At 47.8% G+C, this 26,975-nt stretch overlaps 1 protein-coding gene across 1 annotated transcript in view; it reads right to left on the bottom strand.

Annotated features, from left to right (window-relative positions):
* Positions 1 to 26,975, bottom strand: part of LOC120844923 (citron Rho-interacting kinase-like) — a 48,753-nt gene that overhangs the window by 436 nt on the left and 21,342 nt on the right. Inside the window, exons 8-17 of the mRNA XM_040216942.2 lie at positions 23,180 to 23,446; positions 19,294 to 19,387; positions 14,786 to 14,869; positions 11,549 to 11,687; positions 9,037 to 9,266; positions 6,780 to 6,888; positions 6,078 to 6,209; positions 5,242 to 5,322; positions 4,757 to 4,838; positions 4,458 to 4,598 (exon numbers count right to left, since the gene is read on the bottom strand). Coding sequence (XP_040072876.2) covers positions 4,458 to 4,598; positions 4,757 to 4,838; positions 5,242 to 5,322; positions 6,078 to 6,209; positions 6,780 to 6,888; positions 9,037 to 9,266; positions 11,549 to 11,687; positions 14,786 to 14,869; positions 19,294 to 19,387; positions 23,180 to 23,446 — 1,359 coding nt within the window. The remainder of the gene's footprint in view (positions 1 to 4,457; positions 4,599 to 4,756; positions 4,839 to 5,241; positions 5,323 to 6,077; positions 6,210 to 6,779; positions 6,889 to 9,036; positions 9,267 to 11,548; positions 11,688 to 14,785; positions 14,870 to 19,293; positions 19,388 to 23,179; positions 23,447 to 26,975) is intronic.

Raw genomic sequence — 26,975 nt, forward strand, 5'->3', positions numbered from 1 at the left:
ACAATTTCCAAATGCCGAACTAGAAGTTTCCGCGCAATCCGCGCCAATGCAGTGAGTCAAATTCTGCAGTCTCCTGCAACTTGACTTTCTTTCAGACCTCCGCTCCACGCTACGAAGCAAAGCGCCGTTGCCACCGCGACCCGAAGTGAGGAGGAGGTGAGCAGGCGGGATAGAAGGGCGCCGGCGCGGGAAAAAACCGGTTCCTTCCCCGACTCGCCGATCATCCTCTGCTCGAGCGCCACCAGGTTTTCCGAGGGAGGATACAAATCCAGGAAGCGACATCTCACCGAACTCTGATTTTTGGTATTTCAAAAAGAGGGGCCCGTAGTGCGTTCGCAGTTGCGTTAGAAAACATGTTTTACGATTGCCATTATTAAATGTTAGAGAAGTGTCGCCTCCAAAGCTTCTAAATTTCCTGATTTTTGACGTCACCGATCAAAAGAAGCAAGGAGGTAAGCGGCGGGAGATATAAACAACAAAAAGAAAAAGGTGAGCGCGCGCGGAAAGAAATTTTTTTTTCGCGATGCGTTTTTTTTTTAATGTCTATGACTACAACTTGCATCATTTTAGACAATAAAAAAATTATGACCTTTGGGGTGTCAGTGCCCCTTTAAGCAGCTAGCATTGCCCAATTTCCACAAAACAATTTGAAATATTATTTATAAAATAGCACACTTAAAATTTTAGGAAATAGATATCAATGTTTATGCAATATAAAAGCAAATGTATAAGCTTTCAGTAATTTACTTGGTTCATTAAGTGGTTAAAATGCTGCATCCCTTGTTTGCCAGGTGGCACCAGCTCGTTTTTAGTTTGCACACTTGTGCCTAGAAGTAAAATTTTGTCGAACTGTCAGTTAAAAGAAGTCGAACCTTGGCAGGCCTGCGACATCTCTGCTTGTGACTATACTCTGCGTCAACTGTTTTGTGCTGCATTGCAAAGGCTAGGGTAGCTTCCACAGTGCTGCAGCCCCGCACTGCTCGGAGAGCACGTGACTAGTACTACTTGCACCTCATTCGCATGGGCTCGTGCATCTAGCTTTGACATAACGCTGCGAAAGCTACGCTGGCCTTGGCAAGGTAGCACAAAATAGGTGACGCGAAGTACACAGCTGCTGGGTTCCAAATAAAAGAAAAAAAAAAACCCTTTAAAATGTTTTTTATTTTAGGTTTATCAAAAGCAACTGCCATTTGAAATTGCGATGAGAGTAAAGGGGGAGGGCAGTTTGCACCTGTTTTGGCAGGGCGGTGCCAAGTAGAGGCCAGTCCAGTCTCCTCCCTAACCTGGATACCGTTGCCATCCGTGGGGGACAAGCGGGTCAATTTGGTATACTTGTGGTTCGCAACGAAAGCCAATCTAACGACGATATTGTCTAGCTACCTACTCTGGTTTAGGGGTCGGGCGATATTATTCGGGCTACATAGATTGAAAGGGACAATATATTTTTATCTATTTTTCATTTGAAAGGTACTGTGACGTGTTAATGATCCAAAGTATATCTGGACCATAACACAAAATTGAAAGCCAATATTCCATTCACGTTTGTGCGAGGGTGTCACTACGTTTACTTGCAAGTCTGGAGATTGAGGCATACATCGAACAAAGACTTATGAATTCAGAATTTGCTAAAAAAAGAAACACCGAAAAACAAAACTCTAAATTTTGGCAAAAATGAGCTCCGAATGCCGGGAACCCACTCCCAGCAAAATGCTACCAAGCAAAGCTCGACTGGCTGAGCCGACGTCGACGTGACGGAAGGACCGACAAGAGAATCGGAGGGTCCTAGATAGCCTCGGGAACGTAACCTGCATGCACAACCTCCAAGCCTCACCCGTGGGCTCTATGCTCGCCGTAAAGCATAGCCAGCCAAAATGGGTTTGCCGGCATCTGTTGCAAACCTTACAGTTTCCCGCTTCTAGTTGAAACAAGCTCGACTGCAGGATACGAGACGAAAGCTATCGGGAGGATGCAATGCCTAAAGGGGGTGCACCGATCTGCCTTGGCAGCTACACCAACGACAGCGTCTGCATTACGCTGCCTAGTGGAGCGCTGCCCGCTGGGACCTCTTCTAATGCACCCCAGTGTCCTGGCCGTGTTTGCACCTTCCCGTAGCCGCGTTTTTCATTCCGTAGTAAAGCTTTGGCACCTCGACGTTTCGAAAACGTATCCACGTCCAACCTTGCTCCGCACTTGTTCTCGCGTCGTTCGACCTGCAGGAGTTGATCGGAACTCGAATTCAATCGCATCCCCCGCAATCGTAGGCGGCAACACGTCGCCACGTTTTTCGTTTTTCCACGCTGGATGCAATATACAGGGTGCGGCCGTAAAAACTTTCAAATTTGGCACGCCTAGAAAAAAACGAATTTCAAACGTACATACCTGAAATTGGGCACACGAACGTCGTTTATTCCAAAGTTTTTTGCCTATTTTTTTCAAGCGTCAACTCTGGAGTAGCGAATTATTAGAAAGATAACAAAAATGGCAGACGTGCATTTCCTATGGCCTATACCCGCCCGTTCGCCGTCTGCTATCTAATTCGCGACGCCGCTCCCAGATGGCGTACTGAACGCAAAAACGCAGGAAACGCCGCACGAAAGGCTGGTGTCGGGCGAGATAATCGCGATAAAAAGTAATTTTACCGAAATATGTGAACGATTATGCCCTTTTACTTGAAACTTAGAAACTGGCGGACGCCCTCGTTTAATAAAAATATGTTCTAAAGCAGACGAACGTGTGTCTTCCTTTGTCGTCTGTTTATCTGTTGACGGGTCCGTTCCCGGTGAAAGCTCAACTTTGGAATCAAGAGTGCCGCTGCTGAGGCATCTTGATTGTTCCTATTTATTGCTTTTGTTGCACTGTCTTCTGCAGTTATTATCAAAATATTTTCCGCGCCGCCCTGCGATGCCGCAATACTCGGCAAGTGAGTGTGCCCAGGCAGTCAAGTGGTACGTGGAGCGGAACTCGGTGGCCACAGCACAACGAAAATTTCGCACTGAATTTCATAAACGCCCGCCTTCACGCCCAACTGTTTTGAGTTGGGCGGATCGTTTTGTGAGTGGAGAAGACTGTAAAAAGAAGAATCCAGTCAGTGAACGTGAGAGCCTACTGAAAAATGAGGAGCTCATTGAAGCGGTGCTTGCTGTCTTCGAGAGCGACCCGCAATTGTCAACAAGACGAGCAGCTGTAAATAAATGATCTCGTCGCATCATGGTGTCTTCTTGCTTGCATGACGATCTGTCAGAACTTGACTTGAAACAGGTAATTTCAACAATTGTTCATATATTTGGTTCAAATCCCTTTTTATCGCGATTATCTCGCCCGACACCAGGCTTTCGAGCGGGTTTCCCGCGTTTTTGCGTTCAGTGCGCCACCTGGGAGCGGCGTCGCGAACCAGATAGCAGACGGCGAACGGGCGAGTATAGGCCATAGGAAATGCACGTCTGCCATTTTTGTTATCTTCCTAATAATTCGCTACTCCAGAGTTGACGTCTGAAAAAAAATAGGCAAAAAACTTTGGAATAAACGACGTTCGTGCGCCCAATTTCAGGTATGTATGTTTGAAATTCGATTTTTGCTAGGCGTGCCAAATGTGAAAGTTTTTACGGCCGCACCCTGTACCTCTACGAAATGTTTGTGCATCCTACGATCCAAAAATCACTACGGGACGACGTTTACCAGTGCCCCTAAGTGATACATTCCACAGGAGAAGTATTTTTCGCTCGTCTTATCGGACTGCTCGTCCCTCGCTGGTATGGATAGGGTAGACGTACTGGGATCGAGATAATCGCGGCGGTTTTCACCGGTGCTCGGAGGGGATGTATTCTCAATTCCGGGGCCTCGCGTAAAAAAACGTAGCACCAGCCCTGGCCCCAAACGTTTTCCATGGTGCCGTGCTCGGGCGAGCCGACGTCGATTAGAAACTAAGGTCGGCTGCCAGACGTGACGTCTATACGAAATGCTTCTGCCAGGAGCCACACCGTGACGCCAGTGTCTCGTTGCGCACTTCCGATACCCCGAGAAATAAGGGCCTACTCGTTGCCAAAGGGAGTTTGCGAAGTCTCGTTAGCTAGGGAATGGCTTTTGTCCCTCTGGCACATTTACTGTGTCCGAAAAAGTGGTCCCTCGATTTACGCCCAACGACGCCTGTCCCGCTACAGGTTGCTCTCCGGCTTGACAGTCCAGGGAAGCTTCGGCAGACAAAAGTTGAGGAGCCGCGACGACGGTGACACTCGCATTCTTCTGCGCCTTTTCCCAGAACACACAACTGCCAGGATCGCGACATCCGACGGCGTAACAATCGGGCTTTTGAGACGTTTGTTGCCACTTGGAGACCACTTTGGATGCATGGGCGGGATAGGACTCTAAACGGTCGGAAAAATCTTCCAGGCACCATAGTCCTCAAGCCCGTTTCGTTCGGATGCCGTTGGAGAAGGAAGCGCACCCGCACGTTCTCTCACCTGGGCAGAGCGGACTCGCAGGCCGCATTGACGGAGAGCAGCCGCACCTGTCTCGGCCCGAAGGAGGCCAGGTACATGGAGCCCAGGTGGGACAGCCCCAGGAAGCGTGGCTGACTCACAAGCACCGTCCGGTGAAGCCCGCTGGGAAAGGGAGTGGCCACGCATCAGAAATCGGTGCTTGTTCGTTACTGTTTTCTCCTAGAATTCGGCCGATAAAACTCGCTCTGCGTTAAAATCGTCTCCGGTCCCCGAGTTTGTTGTTCATTAAAGGTGTTGGCCTTATTAAGTCGGCTCCCTACCTGTCCTTGCTCCCTCGTGGCTTGATCTCCAGAATCTCGACGGCATTGAAGTGCCCAATGAAGAGGTGGGGTGCCTTGTACGCTGCGAGGAAATGGTTAAGCACGCCCATTATTGTGGAACCCGAGCTATGGAATGACGTTTGACAAGAGAGCGAGACCCGGGGGTGTGCGGGCAAGCTGGCTGCAAAACGACAGTTTAAACCTCGAGGTAGAGAAACTGCGTGTTCTTATTCCCCCGTGTCGGGGTCTACACTGCAACGCGAGAACCTTTGCATTTCTTCAATCGGCGAGACTAACGTGTTTCCTCGACGAAGGGTGCACATGTGCGCATCTCCGAAACAATCGGCTCCCACAACAGGGGCGTGAACCCTCGCGCAGAAATAGAAGAAAATAGCGAAGCCCGTTTAGAACGGTCCTTGCTCCCGTTAGGTCGGACCGTGACTGCGTCCCTCGCCCCTCCCGACTGCCTGCGGATGCCCACTCACCGAAGGCCAGGGGCAGGCGCTTCCACTTGAGGTCGTCCTCACGTGTTCGCCTTCCGTCCTGGTCCACAAATACGCCCAGCTCTGAAAGCAAATGTCGTACGGCTCCAGATGAAAAACGAAAAGCTTCCACATTTGGCATTTGCCAAAAAGCGACATTATATCCCGCGCGACATAAAATCAGCAATGCCAACGTTGATTCGATACCGACTGCTGACCTATCGGCTACTATCCTTATGCAGTAAGCAGAAGGACAATGGTCGAAAGGCCCAATTTGCCCACCACAGAATTGATGTGGTTTGCATAAATGTGGTCGCACTGACAGCAAAGTTCTTCCAGTTAATTCATCCAAAGTTTAGAAATCTTCATAGTAATACTAGCTATAAAACCCATAGTGCGACACACCCCAGTTGAGCGTTGTACTAGCACCGAACTCGGTGTTATGTTAGCACTGAAGTTAATGCAGCACTATACTCCCTTCAAGTTGAAAGTACGGTGAGAGCTACAGGCTCGCCGGACCAATCAACCGCCTTTTTTTCGTCACCCGACTCCCCTTTCTGCGTGTGGGCGTGGCCGAGTGCAAGCTCACATGTCGAAGAGGTAGATGTAAGAGTAATCCACTGAGCACGTAGCTTCCACCGCACTGTCAGCTTAGAGGTGAATAGGGTATAGCGTGCAACATCTACTAGAAGTGACTCAGGGCACTGAACTTAGTATTGAGCTGTGTTATATTTGCGTAGAATTTAGATAAAAACTAGCAAACCTGTCATTACGCTAGCACGGATATCAGTGCTAGCAGGCCATATCGGGGTAGAAGTGTTGCCAACTGCGTGCCTCACCGTGGAAGCAGAGCAGGTATTCGGGGTTGTACTCCGGAGGTGCCAGCTGCAGGATGGCCACAGGGAAGCTGCGAAGCTGGGTGGCGCCGTACATGAGGAAGGACAGGGAGGTGTCCGTGGGGTCCAGGAACGCTGCACCAGACGCCCCGGGTCAGCCGGTTTTGTCGGTTGTTTGTCTAAGTCTCCGAATATTACCATGTCCCTGTATTTTCTCTCGTCACTCCGGCAATATTCTCCCAACTAACTTGCGGAATAAAGGCATCTAAGAAGATTAAACTGCCTTAAATTTCACCAAAGTTGCTAGCGGCAAACAGATCGGGCTGGTTGCAAATCTCCTTGGCAAAAACTAGCCTATGCAGATGACACACCAGGTGTAAACTGGACCCAAAAAATAGGATATACGACTAGCATGAGCATGCGCAGATTTGCTTACCCCTAAAATCTTGATAGATTTCGAAAACTCTTATCAGAAGGAGCTTTGTACTAATGGCATCGATTATACAGTCATAACCTAGGTGCTAGTGATTTTGTTTCAGGCATGAAATGAACTTTGCTCGTGAAAACTAGGTAAATACCGCAGGTTTTTCTCTCGGGTGTCACCCCCTAGCCGCACTAGGGCCATCAGGACATTTTGTCCTGGAATAAGCGTGGCAACTACAGCCAGTCTCTCGTGAACAAAACACAAACAATAAGAACACTCACGCTCTATGCTGTAGTCCTTGGCGTCAATCTCGTAGAAAGTGTCGGTGCCGATCAGGATGGTGAACGGAGTGAAGTGGATGCAGCTGCAGGGCTCGCTCGTGTTCACCAACTGCCGAAAGGAAACCACCGTCGCCCACAACGGCAAGCACGGTTCACCACATGGCTATACGATGAACTGGGGGAGAAGCTCCTAGCTTTGCATGAACCCAGTTCGAGAACCCATGCCCCAATACAGCTGAGTTCAATAACATTGAACCCAAGCATTTAGAAATATCCTGCATTTCGAGCAGTCAAAATATCCCCTCCGTATATGTTTGTATTAAACTTCACCACCCGAGACATTTGATACCTTGAAAGCGAGGTGCAGCACCTCCGGTAGGGAGGCTTCCCCCTGAACACTGCCGTTGCTGTGTCGTTTGCACAGGCTAAGAATAAAACAACTCTAACCACAAACAACAAACAACAAAAAGCAAAAAAAAAACCAAAAAAACTGGTTAGGTAGTTTAGTGTGTTGACAACAGTGAAATCATGTTCTGAATGCCTCGTTTATCTTTGTCTACCCTTTCCTTTCGCCGTTTCTGCTTTGCCTTTTTTGTTTTACACTTGTCTTTTTTGGTGTTTAGTTTTATGTCAGTTCTTTTTTGTCGCTTTCTTGACTTTTTTCATGGATGAAGAAACTGTGTTTTTCCTATTTTAAGTTTTTTTTAAAATTATTTTTCTGTGGCGTTGCCTGTGCTGTTGACGTTGTGGTCACACGCGCCAGTAACGGCGAGTTGCGCACGTGAGTGGCGGCACCCGCGGTTCCTGCCAGCTACACTTTAATGAGGTTCTACCATATTTAGCAATTCTTGGACGCTCTGCACACGGTAATTTCAGCTGAAGCTTAAGTTAACATACCTTTGGATACCGAATTATTAATATATCAAAATACTGTTTTACCCCTTTTGACTTTTACATATCCAGGTTCGACTGTATAAAGTAGTTTCATACAACAAACATTTGGTTGGAACACCGACGAGAATCCATACTAATGGTCTGGCTAACACAGCCACAATCGTCTGCACAAGTCGGGGTAGAAGGCAACACGAAGGAGTATTGGCTGCAAACCGACCTTCCCACGCATGGGCCATTATTTGAGGTTAAACAAACACTGACATCCCCCAAAAATGTTTTTTTTATTTTTTGCCACGCGATTAAAAATGGTGTCAGGAGACTGCGCACTTAATATTTTGCATAAGCTCCAGTGCTCGAAATCAAACAAACAAGCAAGGAAGCTCTTGGCTGTAAGTCACAAGGCTACAGTCGACCATATTTTTTTTTCCGCTTCTCTGGCATGTGAAGCAGACGACGAGGACGATGACGTTGCGCAAACCGTTTGTCGTGCGATTGTTTCGCACTTATATCCCTTCCGCCTGATGTTGCTTGAAGATGGTACCACAACGATAGTTCCAAAGTAGCGGTCCCACGTTTGTTGCAACGCTGGTCCGTCGTGCGCCGCCATCGCATCGTCTAGCCCGCTGTACGTCGCTATATTGAAAATGACGTGTACATGTACTTCCTGTGATCCGTGCAACATTTTTTTTTTTTCTTTATGTACGTAATCTTTACATTTTTATAACGTGTTAATTTTTTTTTTATTTTTAATATAAAATGTGTGCCTTAGATGACCCACGCCTTTAATTATATTTGGTACACACAGTTTGAATGCCACAGAACCATGGAAACGATAGTCAGCGTGACTGAAACCGGCCAATTCTCGACTGGCTGTTTTCGGGAGGAAAGAGAAGAAATTTCAAGCCGCAAATTGTCTTCTTGGTAGTTGGGCTCTTATAAATCGTGTTCAAATAAAAACCTTGGTGAGCATAAATACCCTGTCAGTGTCCCTTTTAAGATGAGCTGGTTGTTTACCAGGTGCCCAGATGTCCCCATCACCAGAATGACTTCGAAGTCTGTGAAATTTGGGGTTTTTACGTGCCAAATCGACGAAGGGCATCTAGCCCACCTCATTGGAGGACCAAGGATTAATTTCGACCACCCGGGGACGTTGTGAGATGCAACCAAAAGCTCGGTCACAGGGCACCTTCTTCGCAACAAGCTTCTGTCAGAGTGCGGGTAGCTCGACCCGGATTCGAACCCGTCACCTGGGAATTTGTAGGCTGGTGCAGTCACTCGGAGTCACCGAAGCAGCTAGAATGACTTTGGAGGAAAGAAAACACAGGAAGAGTGAGTTTTGAAAGGTGCTCCAGTGGGGCCCCACCTTGCGGCGGCTGTAGTTTCCGCTGGCCGGGTTGAAGTGCATCAGGTGGACGGTCTTTGCGGTGGCCACGCACAGGGTGGCCCCGTCCTCCGAAAGGGCGAACAGGTGGCACTCCCCGATGTCTTCCACCAGGCGCCACGAGGGCGCCGGGGACACTTCTATGCCGGGCGTCGACTCCACCCACGGCCGCAGAGAGTCCCACTGCGCCAGCTTAAGCTTGCGCTCCTCCCCTGCGGCCACAGAGTTAAAAAAACAATTCTAGAGGGAAAGGTTCCACGCATTTCGGCCGCTTCGGAACTGCAGAGCACAGGCGCAGACATCGGTGATCCCGGTGGGGTCATATTGATGGCGACAATTTGATATATGCGAAGCAGGAAAAAAATCACTCGCAAAGTATGGATCTACAGGGCGATTCAAGGAGATGCCAGGCTCTTTAAATCAACCGCAAAATTCGGTTCCTTAACCTATCGCGCTACGACTTTGTGCAGCGTTGCCCACAGATGGTGCATTTTTTTTTTGTAAAATTTGCTATGAGCGAACTTACCTGAAGAAAAAGTAAAGAAAGAAAAAGGCTGAGCTTCTATGGAAACGCAGCGAAGCCACCGGTCTTCAAACAACACGGCACCGTTTCGCACGGGAGACAAGAGATAAGCGGTGCGCGTTCTGCAGGCGGCGACAGTCGCAGAAACAAAAACAGGCGCGGTAACAACAAGGAACTGCAGTTCCTTGTCTGCTAAAGATGCTGGCTCTCGGCGTCGTATGCTCGTTCGTTGGCGGTAGTTGGCGTTGCGACCGCTTGCGCCATCTCTTGTCTCCCGTGCGAAACGGTGCTGTGTTGCTTGCAGACCGGTGGCGTCGCTGCGTTTCCATAGGAGCTAAGCCTTTTTCTTTCTTTACTTTTTCCTCAGGTAAGTTCGCTCTTTGCAAATTTTACCAAAAAAAGTGCACCATCTGTGGGCAACGCTGCACAAAGTCGTAGCGCGATAGGTTAAGAAACCAAATTTTGCAGTCGATTTAAAGAGCCTGGCCTCTCCTTGAATCACCCTGTAGTGTTTTTCTAGCTTTATCTGTATGAAAACATCGGTGACACGCAATGTATAAAAATAAATGAAGTTGAAGAGCACTCGAACAACCTCATCTCGCCACGGCAAAACAAACATGCCTAACCCATCATCTGCTTACTTTCTCCAGTCTTCTTTTGCTCTGTCTGTCTGTCTGTCTCTCTCTCTCTCTCTCGTTTTTTCTCTCTACACCACCGACGTCGGCGTTTACGATTTCTCCCCTGTCTGCAATGGGAGGCAGGTGTCTTCGGCTTTTGCCCCGATCGAACCACGGCTCACTTTCGAGGTTGTTGCAACATTTCCTTAGAATTCTCCGTTAGGGGAAGCGTGAAGCAGTGCGTGTTGCCTTGCCAGGCAGTACCACGACGGAACAAGAAGACAACCACCTACGAGAGCTGAGATTACGCGAGGCTTGTGGAGAGAATCGGAAAAAAAGTAAACAGGTGGAAGGAAGGCATCCTGGTTTAATGGATGACACAGGCCTTGAAAGTGAGCCACGGCGCAAATAATGTTTGTTGCTCCCGTAAGCTGTCCTACTGTCGCTTACATTTCGGCCTCACCAGTCGGGCTGTCAAGAAGCGTTCCGGTACACATACTACCCGAACGAGTGCATTAGAAAAAATTTTGACTTTATCTAAACAAAAATTACAGGAGAACACTTTAGACTGCTTATGTGTAGGAATGCAAAAGCATTCTAACATGCAGCGCATTACTACAAGCAGTGTGCCCCACTGTCCTCTGTGGTGTGATACGGCTGAAAGCAAAGCAGCGAACCGGTGAAACAGTAGTGTACACAGGGAGAGGGAGCTGGAATTTCCTGCTCCCCACTCCCCCCTCCCCTCTCCTCACCCCTCTCCCCCCCCCCCCCCCACCCCACCCCCCAGCCTCCAGCCACGCCTGACAAGTGACTTGAGAGGAGAGAGAGAGAGGGGCGATGGCAAGAGCACCACCTTCTTTCTTTTATTAGCGTGTGGGCCGCAGCGCAATGGAGAGGGCTTCTCTGTGGGGTGGCGTATCTTGGAACCTAAACAGCCAATGGCTCTTTAGGTGCCGTTTCACTCAGCCGATGGGAAAATGGGAATTTAGCTCGCGTTTTTCCGCAGTTGCAGACACCGCGGGAATTTAGGTCGCATTTCTTGTGGTTACAGATGCTGCCATGGGACAGTTGATGCTTCTGCATTAAAAGCGGAAGCATCTCAATTCTCGTAAAAATTGGTTGCCCATATGGTGCCACTGTCGTATATACCCCAAAATGTCAACCCAGTAAATTGAAAAAAAAAAAAGAAAAAAGGGCACTTCCTAAATGGAGGATTTTTGCATCCACTAACGTTGCCTTTGGCTACACTGCTGGCTCCGGGCAACAAGTGTTTACGCTGGAATGCTTGCCATTCAGCAGACAAATGGGTGTGGCAGCATCTGTTACTTGGATTGGTTTGTTGCGCTCCACTCACCTAAGATGGCAAGGACGACACCCAAGCGACGTGCCAGGCCAATCTGGAAGACGGCGGGAACATCGGCCACCTTGCGTCGCACACTGCAGCCCACGAGGTCCACCACAAACAGACCCTCCATGGCTCCCAGCAACAGGTACTGGGCAACGGGGGATACCGGGGCTCCAACCTCACGCAGAGGGCGCGACGCGACCGTGGCACAAATTGCAGCACTGGCCTCGACTTATCCATAAAGATTGGTGCAAGCAGCAACATTTGTTGTCCAAGTACATGGATGAACGAATGTGCTTAAATATGTTAATGCGCCACATCTCTGCATGTGAAGCAACAGAACAAGGTGTGGAACGAGGGAATCATACCCGAGTTAGATCCTGAACCCTGTCGGGCTTGACATGGGCGGATACCGTACCGGCGTGCAGCCGCGCAACCACTATTGCGAGATGCTTGTTAGGGACACCATATTGGCAGATGTAGTGTACTGGCCAATTTACCCTTATACAGTGTTGAACTATAGTTGCCATTCCTCCAGGGCAGACTATATACTGTAAACAACTTAATTTTCGGGTTAACCTACCTTTTGTGAATCTTGCAAATCACAGTCCCACAAACAATGTCTCGCAAACAATTCTGGTAAAATGTCAACACTTTGGAAGCTACACTGCTTCCTTGAGCAACAATCAAACGATAGAAAAACATGTCTCGCAAACAATTCTGGTAAAATGTCAACACTTTGGAAGCTACACTGCTCCCTTGAGCAACAATCAAACGATGGAAAAACATGCATGCAAAAGTTCTCACATGATTATTCCATATGTTATATTAGTAATGTACCGTAATATCCCGAGTCATCGCCCATCCCCGAGTTATCGCCCACCCCATTTTTTGGGCCAATATCGATTTCCGAAAAAACACCGAGTCATCGCCCACCCCTTCAAATACCCCAGCGCGGACTCTGCGATCCGCGAACAATCATCCTACCCGAATGACGCGGCCGCGGACCTTACAGTTGGAGGACGTCCGTGACAAAGTAAAACGAAGGAGGGAAAGACACTTCTTTTTGTTTACGCATTTCCTCCGTGAGCGACCCCAAAGTGGTCATGTATCCGTGCGAAAATAAAACGATGGAGCTAACAAAATAAGAGTTTGTTAATGTAACCGCGGAGTGTTAAGTCAAAGTCTGTCTCCGCCGAAGTAAGGACACCGCGAACCCGCTCCTTCTTCCCGCCTGTCGCGACCGCGATTGTGCAATATTTTAGGCAAAGCCAAGGCGTAAATAAAGCTTTGCTGGAACGCCCTACACAGATGTTTGCAGAGCGTCCCAACCGTGCATCGATAGCCCGCCGTGCACGGACGCACGTACCGTAATATCCCGAGTCATCGCCCACCCCCCTACCGCCTGAAATTCGTTAAAAAAGTGGGGTGGGCCATGTCTCGGTGGGTGAGCACAAACACTTTAAAAAAAGCGGAAAAAACCGCCTATTTTTCTCTGCGTATCTAGCGCTGATGCACAAGAGATACATCTAACTCAAAACTCGATTTAGTTTCATTGTTTTATAGAAAAAATGCTCACGAAAGAATATTTTACTAGAGCGAAGTCCGTTGCTTGCATACGCGCTAGAAACACCGCCGATCTGCATATAGCGCGAACGTTTGTTCCGTGAAAGAATGTCACCATTACGTTCTCCTAGTTAGTAAAAAAAAAAAGAAAGAAAAGTCTACAAGAAAATAGAAAAACCGACCAGGCGCAACGAGCGAGCGAGCGAGCGGACCAAAGAAGCGACCAAGAGCAATGCTGGGAAAGCGGGAAAGCCGGTGGTCGCGTTGGCAAATACTTTGGCGTCGGGCCAAGTCGGGCGCCTTGTCAATTGCAAGCTCTTGCGCAACTTGTTTGGTGCGTACATACGTGCGTCCGTGCACGGCGGGCTATCAATGCACGATTGGGACGCTCTGCAAACGTTTGTGTAGGACGTTCCAGCAAAGCTTTATTTACGCTTTGGCCTTGCCTAAAATATGGCACAACCGCGGTCGCGACGGGCGGGAAGAAGGAGCGGGTTCGCGGTGACCTTACTTCGGGCGGAGACAGACTTTGACCTAACACTCCGCGGTTACGTTAACAAACTCTTATTTTATTATCTCCATCGTTTTCTTTTCCCACGGATACACGACCACTTTGGGGTCGCTCACGAAGGAAATGCGTAAACAAAAAGAAGTGTCTTTCCCTCCTTCGTTTTACTTTGTCACGGACGTCCTCCAACTGTAAGGTCCGCGACCGCGTCATTCGGGTAGGATGAGTGTTCGCGGATCGCAGAGTCCGCGCTGGAGTATTTGAAGGGGTGGGCGATGACTCGGTGTTTTTTCGGAAATCGATATTGGCCCAAAAAATGGGGTGGGCGATGGCTCGGGGATGGGCGATGACTCGGGATATTACGGTATGTACGCACCAAACAAGAAAGTTGCGCAAGAGCTCGCGATTGACAAGGCGCCCGACTTGGCCCGACGCCAAAGTATTTGCCAACGCGACCGCCGGCTTTCCCGCTTTCCCAGGATTGCTCTTGGTCGCTTCTCTGGTCCGCTCGCTCGTTGCGCCTGGTCGGTTTTTCTATTTTTTTGTAGACTTTTCTTTCTTTTCTTTTTACTAACTAGGAGAACATAGTGGTGACATTCTTTCACGGAACAAACGTTCGCGCTATATGCAGATCGGCGGTGTTTCTAGCGCGTATGCCAGCAACGGACTTCGCTATAGTAAAATATTCTTTCGTGAGCCATTTTTTCTATAAAACAATGAAGCTAAATCGAGTTTTGAGTTTGATGTATCTCTTGTGCATCAGCGCTAGGTACGCAGAGAAAAATAGGCGTTTTTTTCCGCTTTTTTTCAAGTGTTTGTGCTCACCCACCGAGACATGGCCCACCCCACTTTTTTAATGAATTTCAAGCGGTAGGGGGGTGGGCGATGACTCGGGATATTACGGTAGGTATGTAAAAGTATTTGAAAACAAAAATGTTCTGGCTTCTGGCTTTTTTTATACAAGAAAAGTAGGTAGAACCCACGAATGATTAAAAAAAGTTGTTTGCAGTAAACATTCACAACACCCAATTTTCTCTACTTAGAGATCTGGCAGAAAAATTCTGTGCTTGGCCCAGCAAATAAAAGATGGGCAGAATAGTATATAATCGAAATGTCACTCAATATAGGAAAAAGCAACAAGAAAGGCAACAAAGCTCTGGGTAGGGCCATACCTCGAACGACAGCTCGTATGTGCAGTTGACGTCCAGCACTTGGTCTCCCTCAAGCAAGAGCACAGTGTCACCCAGAGTGTTCTTCTGCAACAAGAGAAAAAACAGTGAGTTCCAGGCTGCACTCAGAGTTAACCAATCCCCAGCATGGGTCATTAGGCAACTTGGACAGAAGAAGACCTCCCACTACGCTAGGATAACATCCACATGAGGGACAGAATGTATGCAGTGTGACTAAGCATTGCCGAAGGTACAGTTGTGAACTGCAAAACATTGGTGCAAGCCGCTTCTCGAGAGCCGTGCACCGCCTCTGCTCTGTTCGCCCTTAAATTACGGGGCAGCAAAGACTCTGCAGCTTTAGACAGTGGATTTGAAACATGTTTTCTAGAAATTAGTGCTCGCCGTAAAGAGGTGCGTCTCAAAGCAAGCGGCGTGGGCTATACTCTGTCTCACGATAACTTGGCGAACTGTGCAGGCTACAGCCCCTGTGACCCAATAAGAGCGTCGGAGCGAGGCACGTGACATCATGTCATGGTAGCGTGTGTGTCACTGCGCCAAGGAACCGACTGTAGTCTACTGGCCAAGAGTCGTCTGCTGCGAAACAAACCAATTTCGGATGAATGTCCACAACATTGCCGTCCGTTAGAGTGGCGAGCTCTTCGGGAACAATTCATGAGACAACCATGCACTCAAATTACCCGCTTATCTGTGGCAGGTGCTAATGCCAGGGCAATGTTTTGAGCAGAAGCGGTCAATTACACGGCTGTGATCGGACGCAGCGCTACAAGAGCAAAATAAATCGGGAGCAGATACGGATGTGGCGTCACTTTTTTGGTTTAAATATAATTGAAACTCGTAAATTCGTCAATATTTTTCCTTATTTTTTATATGTTCTCCATAGAGATGAAATTGTGTGAGTCCAATTCCCATTAAAAGAAAAATTCTGAGGACACCTAAGCACTTTATACGAGTTGTGAATGTGAAAGCATTCTCGGCACAAGAGGAGCAGAAGCAGCTGCAGCGCCCGCGGGGAGTGCAGTGGTGCGCCGTGCAGACCGCCCTGCCGTGTATTCCGAGACTTGACAACAATGGTGGATTTTGTCTACATGCAGCGCATTCCTACAAGCAACGCGCCACATCTTTTTCACGTGGTGCACCGGCAGTGACATCACTCTCCCCCACTGAGCAGGCACGGCGCGCCCGCCGGCTCCGAGGCTTCCGTGACGATGCATGTGCGTTGCTCTGCTTTTGTTTGTGTTTTATTTCTGAGGCGCATCCGCTTTGACCTCGAGCGGCCTAGCTGGCTTCCGTGACAAAGCGTCTGATATGACACGTCGTAGCCAATAGGACTTTAAATGCCGTTTCGCTAAGCCAATGGGCCTTTAGGTGCCGTTTTTCGCTGCTACAGACAATGGCTACAGTCGCTCCATGAGACAGTTAATACTCTCGTATTAAAAAGGAACCTAGAACTACTTTTTGTCATGGATTGCGCTGCTGCTGTGGCGGTTACGGGGCCTCAATGGCCTCGACCATGGAGTATTTTCACGCGAGTCACTCCGACACTCATATTGGGTCGCAAGGGTTGCAGCCCCCATAGTTTGCCTAGTCATCGTGAAACGGAGTATAGCCTGTGCTTGTAGCTTTCTCTGTCCCGTCACCTTAAAAGAGCACAGACACCCACCCAAAATTTTTTTTTTTTATTTTTGCTGGGCGATTATATAATGGCATCAGGAGACTAACCAATAGATATTTTGCTGCAAGGTCACATACATTTTAAATAAAGCCAAAAACCCAACTGCTCGAATCCGAAACACGAGCGCAGAAGCTCAATGCCGGAAGTCACGTGGTTACACCCACCGCACTTTTTTGTTTTTTTCGCTTTTCTGGCATGTGAAGCAGATGACGACGATGAATTCCCGCATCATTTGGCGTGCAATTGTTTCGGGCTTACATATTCTTTCCGCTCGATGTTCTGTGCTTGAAGATTGATTGGCTGGTGCCACCAACAACAGTTCCAAAGTAGCGGCCCCACCACCATTGCAACGTTGGTCCATCGTGCACCGACATCGCATCAACCAGCCCGCAATACATCGCCATATTGAGAATGACGTGTATATGTAATTCCTGTGATCCGTGCAACTTTTTTTTTTTTTTTTTTTTATTAACATTTTTGCAGTTCTTCAAAGGCCACAAAAATGGGGTTAATATTCTTTTCTATTTTTAATATTGAATAAGTGCCTTAGATGTCTCACGACTTTGAATATGTTTAGTTTACATAGTCTGAATGCCACGTGACCACGAAAAAGAGAGTGAGCACGACTGAAACTAACTAATTCTCGGAAAAAAAAAAAAAGAACTTCGAGCCGCAAATTGTGTTACTGGGTGGTTGGGCTCTTATAGGTCATGTTCAAATAAAAACATTGGCAAGCATGAATACCCTGTCAGTGCCCCTTTAGGGGTAAATTGAAACTGGGTGTCTACAAAAATTATCTTTTCAATTCCCTGACTTTTCCGGGTTTTCCCCGACTATATTATCCAAATTTTTTAACCGTCTCCTAAGGAGAGAGGACGTGCCTGAAGTGCATGATGCAAAAACACTGCGATTTCTGATGGCTTTCCCAGTTCTCACCCGAGCAGAAGAAATGAACTCAACCGCCACGTTGTGGCCAGCTTGTGGAAACATTCCATCCAGGAGTGAGCGGGGAAGCTCACAAGACGAGTTCTCGCACGTAAAGCCATTCGGCGTGGGCGCAGTACGAAGGAATGGTTCATTTAAGGATGCAACAACCACAAAGGGTTTCCCCAATATTATAGTTTCCGAGCAGAGATCTGCATCAGCATGCTGGCCGAGTCGCCCACAATGTGTGTTGCATTACCAACACACGCCTCTTTTGACGCTGCTCAGAGAAAGGAAAGCTTCATTTCTCTGGCCAATGTTGAGTAGGGGAAACATTCCCCACCTCTCCCCGATATTTCCAGACTCACGAAACTTCCCGTCTATTCCCGGCTTTCCAAGTTGGTAGACAGCCTAATAGATGCTTTTCGGCAGCCGGGCATGGGCGCTGCCATAACTGATCTTCACTTTTACAGTGATAGTAGCTCTCATTTGGTCTTCCCACCACTTAAAATGATGTCTGTTGTTGTTCTAGTTGTTGTCGTAGTGGGGTGTGGGACATTCGTTGTTGATGTTGCCAAATGCTCGAAAAAGATTGTTCGTTGTCGTGGTGCTCTCAGGATTCTATCCTGCGTCCGCTGCGTGTAAAATGGGCGCGTTACCAGAGAGCTACGCCGCAGCTTTGACAGCCCGCTTTACACGTGGCACTTGTGCCGTAGACGTGTGTGTACGACTCTCGAGCAGTACTCGCTAGATGGCTACAGTTGCTTTGAATAGAGAATTCTGCGTCCTCCTTCATTAATTCAAAATTTAATTGTTGAAATGAATAGCTTTGGCCGGGTGGCACAAGCCGCCACCCGACTAAAAGGGTTCGGTCATGTCCATCCATCCCAGCTAGAAGACAACTGTGCATCACCATTAGTGGATCCCTGCCCCAAGCGGCAAACGCACTGAAGCTTCACCACAGTACAGCGCAAAGCGGCATATGCGTGCGTCTTGATGTCGCGCTTGTTCCGAGATGCTCAAAGATGCGCCGGCGGCGGCGCTTCTCGTCATTTGTCGCAGGAAGAACGGTGAGGTGTGTGCTCGTGAAAACAAAGCCGGGAGACTCTGACGTAAAGACCCCACGGTGCGTGAACTTGACACCGAAGCCCAACAACTTCGCCGTGACGTGTAGCAGCTATCACTGTGACTGTATTGTCGATTAACGCGGGACATTTTTTTGTTTCCAGCCATTCCATTCTCTTTGCTGTGGCCGCTGCCCATTTTAGTGGCTGGGCATCTCGGTAAGGCATCAGAAGGTCGGTTTTGGCGGTGCAAATCAGTCACGCATGAAAAGTGTGTCTGGAGAGCCAAAGCTTGTAGCATTCGAAGCCGTAGGCATGCCCAGTTCTTTTAAGTGGCTATATATTTTCACTCTAACGCAAATAACCTTTCAATCGTAGCAGACTGACCACGATGATGAAAGTGAAATTGGGGCATCATATCGCTACGGTGCACTGTCTCCTACTGGTGCACTTACCGTGCTTTCATTTTGCCTGCTTGCTTTCCGACCGGTGACATCCTAACTGGAGTTTACTGCGCGTTGCCACTATAACGGAAGCGGAAACGGGTGAGGCCTCTGATGTTGGAGCTCAGTCTACAATCGGCCAAAAGGCGGCAACTCCATCGGCCACGGGATGGAATGACGCAACGAAAGACGTCGTCTCTGCCGGCGTTCTACGACCGACCGCCAGGCTTGCAACGACCCGTCGCATTTCCCGGTGGCTGCTGTAACCTATTCCGTGGCCGTTTCGGGGACAATCGTGGGAGATACGAAATGCCGAATGTCCCAGTCGAAGACTCGTTCTAGGCACCACACCCACTGCCATGCACGGCGCTCAGGGCTAGTACTCACACAGGCAGCATCCAGGTTCTTCCCGACGCACTCTTCGAGCACCGAGACCCACATCTGCTTCTCCTCAAAGGTGGGTACCATAATGTACAGGCACCTGGAACAAGAGGCCCTGCAGTGTCCAGCTCAGGTGTGCACAAGAAACCAGAGGACGCTCCGACAAAGACGCTCTATCTTCGTCGAGATAAAAAAATAAATCTCGATTTTGTGAAATGCTAGGTTTCAGAAAAGCAAGATTCATTACATTGTACGCAAGTATTAGCTCTAATCCTCCCATTGCACGAGGAAGCGCATGCGGGTGAAAGCACGCCCGAAGCAGTCTTCTGGCCGCCCATATCTAAAGCCGACGAGACAGACTAATTTTAATGTAGGCAAACATCACTGCTGTCCATTGCTTTGTTGGTGGTTTTTTGTTTTTATGATGGAAGCACCTCGTATTACTGTACAAATTCTCACTTTTTTTTTTTGCCACCATTTTGTATTTGAGGGGGTTGAGGACCAGGACTGGACAAGCTGTATGGATGCTTTTCTTTCCACAGCTCCAACCATACTTGCGCAATAAGTAAAGCTATTAGTATTCTTATTATTTTTTAATTTCTCATTCGCTCGATCATGCTGATAAAGACCAGAGAGTACAGAATGTGTTCTGTTCACATTCTGCACAGGCGCTTAGAACGCTAGCCCAGTTGACACTCCGTGTGGGCTTTGTGATAGTTTTTTCACTGCGCACCAGAGATGTTGGCCAGGGCGAAACCGAGCGAATGAAGGCGCCGCGTGGCTGCTACCTTATACTGCCGCAAGCATGATAAAGGAGATATGTTTCTCCGTTCATCTAGAACAGGGGTGGTCAAGCTACGGCTCGCGAGCCGCATGCGGCTCTTCGCGTGTTAAAGTGCGGCTCGCGGCTTCCCCCTTACCCCCCCTTCCCTCCACTCCCCACCTCCCTCCCGGTCACACGAGCACTTCCCCAAAAATAGAAATGGTACGCGTTTCAAATCAAAAGACAGGTTGAGGTTTGGTAGTCTTGTGCTACTGCTACCTTACGTATGGTTGGACTGCTTTTGACTTGGATAGATTGAAAGTAGTTCGAGTTTTGTTTTTTGCTCTGGATAAAAGCCCCCCCCCCCCCCCCCCCCGCGGCTCTTGGCAGTTTCGTGGTTTGGTTTGCGGCTCTAAGGCCTGGTCAGCCTGGCCACCCCTGATCTACAAGGTTCACGTACACTCCTACCTCGAGCATAAACAATAAGGAGGCTAGAATGACCTCGTCCAGTCAGCCTCGCCCTAGCTCTTCCCCTGATATTCCACATCAAATATTCGAGATGACGAGCATAGCAGACAAAGAGCCATGCACCGTATTGCCAATTCATTTGACTGAATCTCTCTCGCGATAGCCGGCCGTTACGCCGACGTACCGTCGCCAGCGGCTGCTGCCATCCACGCTCGCTGCTGCTTTCTTGACAAGTGTACTTTTTTTTTTTTTTTTTCGTTTCTGGCACAAGTTTACCTCCCTTAAATCTTTAGTTCTTTCCGTTGTCGCCTGCCTCATCGTCTGTCATTCGTAACAACATGAAGCTGTGTACTTTCCAGGATTAACAAAAAAAATAAATAAACACCAATAGACATCCACCGGTGACAAAAATACAAAATCGGTTAAAACAGAAAAACATAGTTGGTTAAATATTCTCTCCTTGACTAAAACCGAAAAATACTGGGTTCGGTTTGATGTCACCCTCTCCTTGGTTAGCTGGAACAACTCGTCAACTTTTTTTGGAAGGGGGGGGGGGGGGGGGGGGGGGCGCTGAAGGGTGTAAGTTTTGTCCACCTCGTGGAAGGTGCTCTGAAAATCCTGCCACTTCCAGAGTAAAATGCAAATTCTGCGAGTATTTTCTCAAGTTTCGATAATAAAAACTGGACTAATAAACATGACAGAGTTCCGTGTTTTTGCGGCAATTCTGAGACTCAAGTTAGTGTTGCCACTGCAAAATAGCCATTTTCACAAATTGAGTTGCATATCGAGCTCTTTCAAAATAATGAACTTCAATTACTATTGCTGGGGCGGCATTTATTTGCGTCGACTAAAGGTGTACAAAGCCTCACTCGTTTTTCACTTTTAGGACATTTCTTTCTTAGAAATACAGTGGCGACAAATTTGGCTCATAAATAAATAAAATAAACTATTTTTTTTAAATCCATAATCCCCGTTATTAGCATCGTCACGAGTGGTCCAACCAAAATGCACCGGTGTTTAAAAAATAAATAATCATTGGAAAAGCATTCGCCGTTTTTTTTATTGCAGTTGATTCATTGAATCAAACTCCAGGAAGCCACAGACTTCACTTTGAAATATCGGAAGTTTGAATTATCAGATATTCATCTAAATATCATGCGTGGCAAAGTAGTGATTTGTTATAGGAATAGCTACACATACCGAGCATATTTTTTACACTTTCCTCTACACGGGCCTATTTATAAGCAGGCACAAACATAAAACATTGGCGGAGTTTGAAGCAAATAATGGCTTTGGCCGAATGTTTTCTAACTGAATGTCGAATAGTTTCTCCGAGCCTTTTACTACCGTCGTACCATGCTTAAACGAAAATTCCGCTGAACTCGTGAAGGTCGTTCCCAACCTTCCCCTTGTCCACTTCTAGGCTCAGTTAGTTTTAATACAACTAGATCTATGAACTGTGGCCTCTGTAAGTTCAATGCCTACATTGGCGTGGCAAGTAAATGACAGATTTGACATAAAATTAAACCTAAAGAGACGGTCAGCTATCCTAATCGAGGGAATTTATAAATCTGCTCGCAATCTGCAAATATTCTTTCTTTAATCTGGAATTTAATTCCCCCAGAAAAATTTAAAAAACAAGCAAGACTAATGAAAGCAGACTGTCAGGACAGTTCTGCTTGCATAATCGCGGTGGGTTAGTCCCGTCAAGTGTGCTTCTCACCGAGTACCCGCATACTGCGGAACAGCAAAGACTGCGAGCTTCGCGGGTATTGCTTTCCCGCAGTTTGCAGCTGCTCGATGAGAAGCGCACTCAATGAAGCACGCACGACACAGCAATGAACAAATAGTATGAATTAAGCGAAAACTCTGTTTTAATTAAGCAGCTTATAAATGCATTTAAAGACATAGCGGGACAACCAACATTTTTTAAAGTCGTTTGAGTTAACCGGAATTGTGAAATATCCGAGGTCGAATTTTCGCGAGTCCACCGTAATAAACACCGGAAAATACCACATCCTACTCATGTGGCTCTTGTGCAACACACGACGTCGCGCTGCTCTCGCCGGCACGTTTTGCCAGGAGCCCAATCCTTCCGAGCAGCTGCACTATGCAGCTCAGTGGCTATTGGCGACTCCAGCGAAATCGACGCCGCATAGTGGCAGTGCCGGGAAGCTAAGGAGAGGAGGTCGTTTCGACTCTGTCGTCTGCTATCGCTGCTTGGTTTTTGTAGGTAGCATAGAAACAAACATTGTTTTGAGTAATTATTTTTATGCTTCCACCGTGTCATTCCTTCGCACTGACTAGAAAAAGGTTTCTACCGTCGCAAACTCGCTTTGCTTTCATATGTAACACTGATTTTACGCTGCAGTGCAAGAAATTTGTGGCGGTCCGCGTGTTGAACGACGAAAACGACCTCCTTTCGTCCGCCATTTTGCCTGACCAGCGCGCCCCCTATAGTTCGCTGGAGTCGCGAATAGTATCCGGCTGCCACCACACCGACTAAGGTTCGCTCCAACTTTGTATATAACCTTAACATCATGCAACGCTGGCAGCGTGTCGCTCGTCCACGATGCTTGTCCGTGGCCATAGTTTAGGACGCTTGTTCACGACGATTTTCTCCTGAAAGCCCTCCTGCGTTAAAAGGGGAGGGGGGCCCACCTGGAGGGCCAGCAGGTGCTTGTGGGCCTGAGCTCCAGCTTGAAGGTGTAAGGCAGGTCCGTCTTGGCCGTGCCCAGCAGCTCGGAGGCCGACACGGCGCTGCTCACCAGGGCCTCCCCGTCAGGGGGATTGAGGCACAGCCGGTCCCGGCACAGGGAGGCCAGCGTGCCCTCGTCCGTCCCCCCGTCCACCGCCTGGCCCAGCACGTACAGGGTGTCCCCCCGCAGGGCCAGGAAGCAGCGGTCCCAGCCGGGCTTGCCCCCGCCCCTGGGAGGACGCCTCTCCTCGTTAGGGCCCCACCCGCAGACCTCTTTTTTAGGGTTGCCACCTGCCCAGTTTTCGACAGGTTCGGCCGTTTTTTCGGATATAAGGCCAGTTTGCATCTAAAACCTCCAGAACCAGCCATTTATGAGAATAATTAATTTACGCTCAAAATCTCCACGCTGAGCGCGATGTCCAGTGTCTTAGAGCCATTTTTACTCGAAGTGTTACTTAATTCGCAGCCATTTTATGTAAACAGCAATAATCGGTTCTTCAACTTCTGCAGAGGATAAGTAGAGGTGCGAAATTTCTTTTTGGCGCGTTAATTTTGACTAAACTGGACGCATCTATGTATGTTATTGGGTTCGGTGTTATGTTTTCGTGCACTTACATGTGCTATGATGAATTAGTAGAGCTATGTTAATTGATTTCACTTTAGGAAACTCGTGTCAAAATAAATTTGTCAACAGTGCGTCTTTCTTTTTAGCGGCAAGTTGAAATTTGAACAAAGGTTGACCAAAATGGATGATACGCGGTGGGTACGGAAGGACAAACCAAACCCGAAAGCTTACATTTAGATACCTACAGACTAGTGGTGGGGCTGGGCAGACTACTTCAATGGAAAAGGAAGAGAAAGAGGCAGAAAGAAAAATGTGGGAGGTAAGAATGCAGGAACGATCAGTACTAACGATGTGCTGCCTGCCATAATGAGAGCGAGACACTAGAGCACTTGGTTCTGAGGTGCACGGGGCTTCGCCTGCCCTCCCTGAAGGGGTAACAGATTTGGCTGCGACCCTCGGTTTTGCTGGCAACGATGAAAGGACAGAAGAGAAAAGGATTACAGTCACAAAGAGGCAATTAGAAGATTGGTGGAAATTATCTAGGGAAAATCGAATGGTGTACATCTAACTAGCACAGCTGGGGACGGGCGAGACCGAGGAAAATTGGGACTCCCTCTTGTGTGGCTCCGGCCCAAAGTCTCAACCCTGTATCCCAGTGGGCCCGATGCTGAAGCAACGGCGACTAGGTTTGGCCAGAGAAAAATTGGCGACTCCCTCGCCAAAAAAAAAGAAAAAGCAAGGGGTGATTTTTTTTTTTTACAGCGGAGCTGTTAAGGGCTAGGTTCCCCAGGATCGTGTCCGTGTATGTCGACACAAACCTACCTGGACAGCTACCGCCATCTATAAGCAACGGCGGCAAGCACACAACCATATGGTTTCCGCCGTCACTCGTAGATGGCGCCAACCTTTCCAGCTATCATAGAAGAATGGATAGTTGGGCGCGCTGGTGGGAATTCATCCTAGGAAACAGCGCGAAAAACAAACGACGACGACAACACAGTGTACCGTGTACAGCTCCGCTGGTCTTTCTTCGTCATGAGAGTGGAAAGGCTGAATTTTTTTTTTTTGCCTGGTTTTCTAAAGATTATCTTGGTGATATCCCATAATGCCTGGTGATAGTTAGGGGTAGAAAATTGGCTTAGAAGGGCGGGAGGAATCATATGTTTGTCTTTTTAGACTTTTGCTAGGTGGCACAAGCTACCGCCCGTTGCAAAGGGTATAGCCATTAACATCCATCCATCCATCCAGTTCAATCTTACATAAACACCCCCCCCCCCCCCCCCCCCCCCCCCCCCGTGCCGGAATAGCTGTGTTTTTTTCTTTGAAGAAAGGTGGCAATCCTAGTTACTTTCAAAGAGCAAAAATTACTTACTTTTGGTTGAAAGTAGTGAAGTTGTTACAGTTATGTTATGAAAGTAATCATATTACTTTTAAGTAACTTTTTTTTATAAAATTAGTAATAAAAAAGAATTGGAAATGTCCTCCCCCCGAGTTTATGACAGAAAGTGCAAGTAAAGTTGGCACAAGGGGAATATGACACTCAAAACGTTGGAACAGATAATTTGAAGTGTGAGGATTTTACTTGTTCAGTGATGGCCTAACGCTAAAGAAACCTTGAAAAATAAAGACCAGACAAGTACTCTCGTCGTCACTTCAGAAAAAGTAATAGAACTACAGTTACATATCAGAAAGGTGCGAAGTACTTAAAATTTACAAAAAAAGATAACACAGTAACGTGACCTCTAGACAGACCTCTAGGCAAGTCCAAACAAAAGAACTCGTGGGAAGACTCCAACCCCTCCCCTCCCTGTGCGATGCTCAAGTGGTTCAGACTTTTCTAACCACGCTACGGCGTGCCCGGTTCAGTTGTGTGGCTCCCGTATGCCGTGGACGGCACTTAACCCCTTACCTGTTAATTGAACTAAAACCTTACTCTGCTTTTTAAAACAGGTCTTCCTGGGCTCTGATACTAAACCGCTTTAAAATGATATTGAAGGTTTTTAGACCCGAGCAAACTAAAAGAAGCCCAAAAAAAATATAGAACAACGCTCGGAAAATAGGGACATCTGGAAAGTTCAAATCAAAACTGCCATACAGAAACCAACGAAGCAGACCTAGCTGTTTGTGTGTCTGAGTTATCTGATCTATACCGATACGATTGTACTGCCTCGGAACATTTGTTTCACGATCGAGGCTTTGTTTCATTTATGATCTATGACCAATGTTTTACGACCTTAGACACAGGTGGACGTGCCCATTACATGAAAGATTGTTCAAAAGCATCCTGTGAAGCGTAGGTAAGTATAGAAAATATTGTAGGAGAGCAGGCGAGCTGGTGAATATTAACCATGTTGAATTAACCTGAGACTGGGGTAGAGAAGAAACATCAAAACGTACATACAAGGGACAGAAAATAGACAGGACGACGTAGATAAGTCGTCACAATTAATGTATAGCCATTCATTAAGTCAAATTTTTGCAAAGTGTCCCTTTCAAACATTATCAGAAAACTTGAGGATTTTAAGTAACACATCACTTGGGAAGCCAATTCCAGATTATTTTCCAGGTACGGAACACACACCCCTATCTTCATTCAAATTACACGAAGAAACAATTATGAACCAATGGACTGGGCACGACCCCGAGATGGAAATAAAAAAAAAATATGGAACCCTCATTATTAATCTGACCATGAAAAGGAGACAGGAACTAGAGAGTAGTTCTGGGACTCTGGACGATTCCTGGGCTGGCTAATGCCACTGGACAGTCACTGACAGGTCATACCAATTTCGTCGGATCCATGTGATCATTCCAGGGCCGCTCACGAACTCGCAAATATAAGCCTTAAAGGGGCACTAAGTGGATTCTGAGATTGTTCATTGTCATAACTCAATCTACAGTCTCTAAGCATCCAAATTACCCAAGATTACTATCAAGAGCGGCCAATATCCCTATTAAAAATCTAGTCAAAGATCATGCCCCGCCCTCCTTTCTGCGCCGTGGCGCAGAACACCAGACAGCGCCGTCGGACGGAAAGGCGGCACGGGGGCGGTGCGCAACAGCCAGTCACAAGTGACGGCTTCCCGGCGGACTAATGTTTCCAATGTGTGCACATTCGAAAAATCAGTCCGCCGGGAAGCAGTCAATTGTGATTGGCTGTCGTGCTTCCTCCCCTGCTTCCTTTCCGTCCGACG

Source organism: Ixodes scapularis, unplaced genomic scaffold (genome assembly GCF_016920785.2).
Source record: "Ixodes scapularis isolate PalLabHiFi unplaced genomic scaffold, ASM1692078v2 PGA_scaffold1__304_contigs__length_218370807, whole genome shotgun sequence".
Classification (NCBI taxonomy): domain Eukaryota; kingdom Metazoa; phylum Arthropoda; class Arachnida; order Ixodida; family Ixodidae; genus Ixodes; species Ixodes scapularis.